Source organism: Helianthus annuus, chromosome 16, assembly GCF_002127325.2.
Source record: "Helianthus annuus cultivar XRQ/B chromosome 16, HanXRQr2.0-SUNRISE, whole genome shotgun sequence".
NCBI classification, from domain to species: Eukaryota; Viridiplantae; Streptophyta; class Magnoliopsida; order Asterales; family Asteraceae; genus Helianthus; species Helianthus annuus.
The window spans coordinates 11275627-11282531 of NC_035448.2; the positions used below are offsets into that span (position 1 = coordinate 11275627).

Consider the following 6905-nt stretch of genomic DNA (forward strand, 5'->3'; position numbering starts at 1 on the left):
CATCTTCAAAAGAGCTTCTTTCTTTGTTTGTTCAACAACTTATGCCTAGAAATTTGTAATTATACACTACTATAAAGTATGCCTAGATGACATTTTTAGCTTCAAAAGAGCTTCTTTCTTTGTCTTTGTCAATATACCACCATTTTATTGTTGTTAACTGTAACTATTGTTAACGTATAATGTGATATCATCGTTAAATAATTTAACTGATGCATATTCGGTAAGTAATATGGATTTGCTCTGTGATTGTTATACCCAATGTTGATATCATAACAAATCTTATATCGACTGAATTTCCGTCGCGAAGCATGAGGCCCATTTTACTAGGTTATATAATAAAATACATATTGTGAATAATACCTCGAGCTTTTTTATTTTTTGTTTATGTTATTATCTACACAGGTTTCAAAAATATCTATAAAGTTCTATATAATTATTTTTTATATGAAAATCCTAAAGATATTGGTACGATCGAAACTATAACAAATACTCATTTTTATGTTTTTTCATTCGATATAAAACACATGTGAATGTCTTTTACGGCAATTCATGACTTGATTTTTTAAGTTTTATCTTTCGATTGCAATTACGAGTGTCAGTAATGAACCGAACTGATGCCAACCAAATTCCCGACGCAACACACTAGAGAATTTTACTAGTTGATAACGTATCTCGAAGAAATTATCGGGCAAACATATTTAATTGAATCATTGTTATATTATTTTACAGTTGCCTGTCTACCTTCTATTTGGATGTAAATTGACAAATATAAATAAAAATACTTTTGTTAAAAAAAAAATATTTTACTATTAAAGTTTAGTATAGATATTTGACATACATGATACAACATAACCTTTAAACCAATTGTTAAATGTTAAATTAGTTTATGATCCAAAATCACATTTTATAAAAAGTATTGTCCTCAAAATAGAAGAATCAAGAATCTTCTCCATGTTTCCTAATCCACCATTGACCTCACGTTGACTTTTTCAATGGAAGAAATCTTCATCCACATGTAGCAAGCACTAGACTCATGTGCACCGTTTCCTCTTGAATTTCACTCACTCAGTTCCCAAATCAATTTCACACACAAACTTTCATTCACTTCAATTCAACAATCCCACTCAAATCTCTTTAACTTTTTCGGCTTCAACTGCATCATCATCCACCATAAAAAGGTTCGTTATAATCTTTCATTTCAGTTAAAAATCAGATACCCTTTATTCGTTACTTCAATTCGCACATGGGTTTTGCTTTGCTTGTAATAAAGTTTAGATTTTTAGGGTTTCTTTTCGTAATTCATGTTGTTTCTATGTTTCTTGTTATTTGGGGGTTTTTTCGGTATTAATTTCTTGATTTTTAATCATAATTTATTGTTTGTTTATTTAAATTCATGATATCTTTTAGCCAATTTTCAAGTTGGGATTGATTGACTATTGAGTATTGTTCTGATTATGCTGTAATTTTATTTGTCCAATTTAGGGTTTTTGCAAGCACTTAAAATTTGGGGATAATGATGATGTCACATATGGAATCAGAGGGGCAAAGATGGCCAAATGTTCCAAATGTTAGATTGGCAGAATTGGGAGATGCATCTGCTGCTTTTAATTTCGGGTTTTCGGATATGATGATGACTAACTTATGGATGTATGACTTTAACATGCTTGAAGAATCACAAAACAATCTATTTTCGGGGTTCCCGGTTCACGAATCACCCGAGTATGCTATTTCCGATCCTGCGTTATCTTCGTCGAGGTTTTTGCTTGATACGGAGCACAACAGGGAGAACGATGATCCAAACACGATAAAAGTTGCGGAAGTGGTTGAATCTAAAGTGACCCAAAAGAGCGTAAAAGGTCCACGAAGCAAAAGGTGCAAGCGAACTGTTTTCCAAAGTCCATGGAACTTCACATCAACTCCATCTGTTGAGCTTCACGGGTCGGTTGATAATCAAGGGTCTGCTATGAGCAAAAGAAGTTTGGGTAGAACTGATCTCAGTGAACCCACTTTCAAGAAACAAAAGGGTCAGAATATTGAAAATAACGAGCTCATTTCGGAATCCGTTAGTGTAAATGGTGTTGGCAGGTGGTTAGAAGATGTGGGGTTCGGTAGATACAAGAGCATGTTTGAAATGCACGAGGTTGATGAAGAAGCGTTGCCGTTGCTTACGCTTGACGATCTGAAGGAAATGGGTGTTCTTGCCGTCGGCCCTCGAAGGAAACTGTATGCTGCGATATGTCGACTCAAGGGGAAATAAGCAAAGCAAAAAGCAAGACTTGTTAGTGTAAAATGTAAGTAGTGTGGATCTCCAACATGTTTTTGGAATATGTTTCTGTTGTTTTTAACTGCTGATAGTTGTGTTTTAGCTTAGATAAGAGACGAGACAGATGATGGTTATGATAAGAATTATAGTCAAGCTTTTAAGTTTTGTGGATGATGGTTAGATTGGAAATCCACAAACAAGCACTTAACTTGAGTTTGTGGCAAAGTTAGTTAGTTACCTGGGTTGCACTGGGCATACCAACAAGAATACTTCACGGCTAGGGGTGCAAACGAGCCGAGCCTAGCCCGAGCTCGACGATTAACTTATGAGAACTTGAGCTTGGCTCAGTTCGAGCTTTGTTTTCAAAGCTCGAGCTCGGCTCGTTGGTAGTTTCTCAAGCTCGAGCTCGGCTCAGGCTCGGCTCGGCTCGTTTATTATCAATTAATTAATGTATTAAATAAAAATAATATAAATAATAGACTCGTTTAGGCTTGCGAGCTCGATAAGTGAAGCTCGAGCTCGGGCTCATTTACTAAACACGCTTATTTTTAGGTTCGGGCTCGGCTTGTGAACAAGCTTAAATAATCTCGGCTCGGCTCATTTACTAGACAACTTCAAATAAGGGATAAATTTTATTAAATATTAATAAAAACTAATATTACAATATTATACGAAGGCTCGACGAGCCTCACAAGCCTTCACACGTCAGGCTAGAGCTCGGGCTCGATAAGGCTCGGCTCGTTTGCACCCTTATTCACGGCGCGCAATACATGTTTAGTTTGGCTAATAACCTTGGAGATGATGGTTAGATTTGAGTTTTAAATGTGGATATGATTTGATGATTTCCATAAAAAAACTCATAAATTTAAGAAATAAAAAGTCATTTAAAAGCTATTAAGCTAATATGATAAGACAACTTAAGAAAGTAATGTAATAAAAGTTGACACAGTTATCCAGCTTTAAGACCGTTGGTCCAACTCAGGAGTATCAGCTCCTGGGTCTCAATGCTAAGACTATCTCCAACGCAGCGCCTGTAGCACTGCCCGTCCCCTTCATCGCCACCATGGCTGATGAGTTGGATGAGAGAGACAAAGCTTCTGCACATTGCCAAAGGCGCGCCTGTAGATGAGAGAGATTGGGATTGTGAAAGGGGGAGGTGGGCCATGGTGCATCGCCCATTGCAGAGCATCCGTTGGAAGGGTGGGCAAGCCGATGTGTCACTGGGCAGGGAGGACGGGTACTCTTAGCGTTGTGGATGGTCTAAACATGGGCTTTTGAGTAGAGGATAACTCATTTTTAGAGAATAATCACGAACTAGACATATATACGTGAGTCTGAACAAGTTGAAGATTCAAGTTGTAACCTTACTAAGTTGAAGACTCGAATTGCAACTCTATTTAAAGCGAATTACTCTAGCTGAGATCGACGTGTGCTGTTTGATCATCTGATTTTTAAAAAGAAAAAATTGTACAAATCAACCTTTATGTTATACCCAAACTGCACTTTATACCTTTCACTATAAAATCGGTAAAATCTGGCCTTTATGTTCATGTTTTGCTACAAAATATAATCTTTAACACAAACGACGTTAAATTTCTTGGTTAAGTCGCATGTGAGGGTATTCTGGCCTTTTACTCCTACTTTTCGAGTAATCAAGTTTGCTATCAGCCCTAGAAGTGTGAATCAATACAATAACCTCCTAAAACTTTTTTATCATATGTACTCACCTAGGGGTGGTCCTAAGAATTCAGGTGCGTTGTCCGAGCTCGGGAAAACGTGACCCTTAGGCCTTAACAAAAAAGATAACGTAAACCTTTTTCCCCGCTCATTGTTGTTGTTGTTGTTATTTGAAACTAAAATGGATATTGGGCTAATACCTAATGAGATTAAGATATAAATTTTGAGATTGATACTTTTAAATGAGTCTAAGATTTAAGTTTATGTTTTATATGAGTTTTCTATTTAAAAAAATATATAACCTAGGTTGTTAAAAAAGCAAGGCGCATAGGTCTCGCCTAGAGCCTAGGCGCAAGGCGTAAAAGAAGCGCGAGCAAAAGAAGACGCACATAGAAAAAATATTTAAATAATATATTATGCTATGAATATTAATATTGTTCTAAAAAATAATAAAACTAACTTCACTGGAAATTATAACCATCTAACCGATATCAAAAGTTATGAAAACCTTTTTAAATGATCAGGTTAAACTTTAACATAGCTAGTTGTATGCCTTTTAAAACATTTTAAAAAAGATTAATTTTAGCTACTAACAAAAAGGAACTTCAAAAATATAATAAAGGAACTTCTAAAATATAATAAAGAAAGCCTACAAAAATAGATGAGAAAATAAAACATGAGAAAATGCAATGAAGCTTTTTTGCAGCTTTTTCATAAGATGTGTTGTCAATATTGTTGAAAGCTTTATTGACCTTTAAATTATTTTGACCCTAAAATGTTTATTAAGAGTATGACTTGTTTTCTTTCTCTCAAGTTTTTTTCATCTAACTCTCTACAAAGATGCATAAAAGCTTCATCTTCTTTCTTCTAGTTTCAGCTTCATCTTCTTTCTATCTTCAATATATATACATATAGCGTAAGGATCCTAAGAGAACCCCCCCCCCCCCACCTCCCATATTTGAGAAACTTGAGAAACATTCTGGACCACCCATTTCCTTAAGTTTTTCTTAATATATACATATCTATAGTTAAAATTGACAATATACATATATTGTCTGTCAATTTTAAACTATACATATGTGTATATTACGAAAAGTTTAGAGAAAATGTGTGGTCCATAATGCTTCTCAAGTTTCTCAATTAGGCTAACTAAGATGATTTACACACGTGTAAACAGATTACTTACACGTGTGTAAACATCTTATCTACATATGTGTAAACATGTGTAAATTGATTGATCACTCTAATTCAATGCTAACCAAGATGATTTACACATGTGTAAATAGATTTCTTACACATGTGTAGATATCTTATAAACACATGTGTAAACTTTATTATATATTTTTTTATATTACAAACCTTCACATGTGGCAACTTCGAGTTTATTTGGCTGTTTTTCAGCAACCTTAAAAACGATTTATCTGTGAAAACCTTAAGTAGTCAAGTTTTACGTAAAAGTGTGATTTCTACGGGAGTTATGATGACGTAAATCAGTTATACGTAGAATAACACAAAACCACAACTATTACAAAACCGTCACAGCTCAACAACGGTAACTACAGGTGTATCGTAAAAGAATTATTCGAATTAAACCAACTGAAGCACAAATACAAATTCAATCAAATGGACTACAAAATTCCATATGACATTATATCAATCAGTAACACTATATACGAGTAGTTTCAACAAGTTGTCAAACAAACATTTACCACTAGTGCTTACGGCTGCGAACGGTGATGCTTACGGTTGCGAACGGTGTTAATGGCTGCGAACGATGGTGCTTACGGCTGCGAACGGTGATGCTTCTGTTGTCGACGATTTGCTGAGGGAGATGGATGGTTTTCGATTTCTTGAAGGAGAAGATAGAGATGCTCGTTGCGTCGTTTGGGGATTTGGGGAGGGAATTTGATGGTGGGTTTTGTGTTTTAAGTTTTGACAATAAAACCCTTAATGTTTTAATTTACCCCTTAATTTAGCCCATCTAATCTTAGCCCTTAATTTAGGATGATCTATGGATAATGTTCTCACAAAATTGGGTGTTCTCAAGATAACCCTCCCCTATGGATGGTTTAAATAAGAATACCAAATTTTTGTGAGAACCATGAGAACAAATCTCAGCCACTCATCTTATCCCTTGTGTTTTAATGAAAAGGGTAATTTAGTAAATGTACAATTCTCTTTTGTATTATAATAGTCGTATCTAAACAAACCCAGGTCTAAAATCATAAGATGAAATCACACACTTACCAAATCAAGAAGATGATGAAATCTCAGTCGCATATCTGAAATCATCGATGACTTCTTCAATCGTTTGATTTATTCAACGATTTTAGGGCTTTTAAATCTTCAATCAGTTCTGTTCTGAAGCTATATTCATCAATTTCTCAGTGATTTGCAGGTATGAACTCTGGTTTTCAATTATTGTTTATTCAATTCTAATCTTCATTGATTTGTTGTTTTTGTTACAAGTTAATTGAATTTTGATTTTTAGTGATTGTTGATTTTGTTTATATGTTTCACAGTCTCAATTTGAATCTGTGGATTTTATATGTTTGCTCATAATTTGCCCTAATTTGTTTTTGTTTGGTGAATTACAGTCATGGTTTGTCTTATAACTTTTGAGAGAAATAGTGATTCGAATTGCACAAATGTAGTTAATCATGAGGAAAAATTAGAAGAGCTGGCTGAAGTAGGTGGTGTAGCTAATATGAGGAATCTACTTCAATTTGGTAAATCAACTGTTCAGGAGCAAAACAACTTGATGTCGAATGTGTCCAGCTCTGATGATGCACTGAACAATTCCATTAATAGCAATGTTGTTGATGAAGAAGGTACTACAACTCTAGATGTTCACAAGACGACGAATAAACGTTATTGTAAAAATTGTGATGTTTGGGGTTCCATGTCGTCATGTTTTTCCTACATACCGATTTCGAGGCATAAACAAAATTCCTAACAAGTATAT

The 6905-nt window shown here is 34.8% G+C and overlaps 1 protein-coding gene across 1 annotated transcript; it reads left to right on the forward strand.

The window, feature by feature from the left end:
- Window positions 1–937: 937 nt before the first annotated feature.
- Window positions 938–2437, forward strand: LOC110915833 (ankyrin repeat and SAM domain-containing protein 6). The gene is made up of 2 exons (XM_022160578.2): window positions 938–1178; window positions 1483–2437. The coding sequence occupies exon 2, from the start codon at window positions 1514–1516 to the stop codon at window positions 2255–2257; it is 744 nt and encodes a 247-aa protein (XP_022016270.1). The 5' UTR covers window positions 938–1178; window positions 1483–1513; the 3' UTR covers window positions 2258–2437.
- The last annotated feature ends 4468 nt before the right edge of the window (window positions 2438–6905 follow it).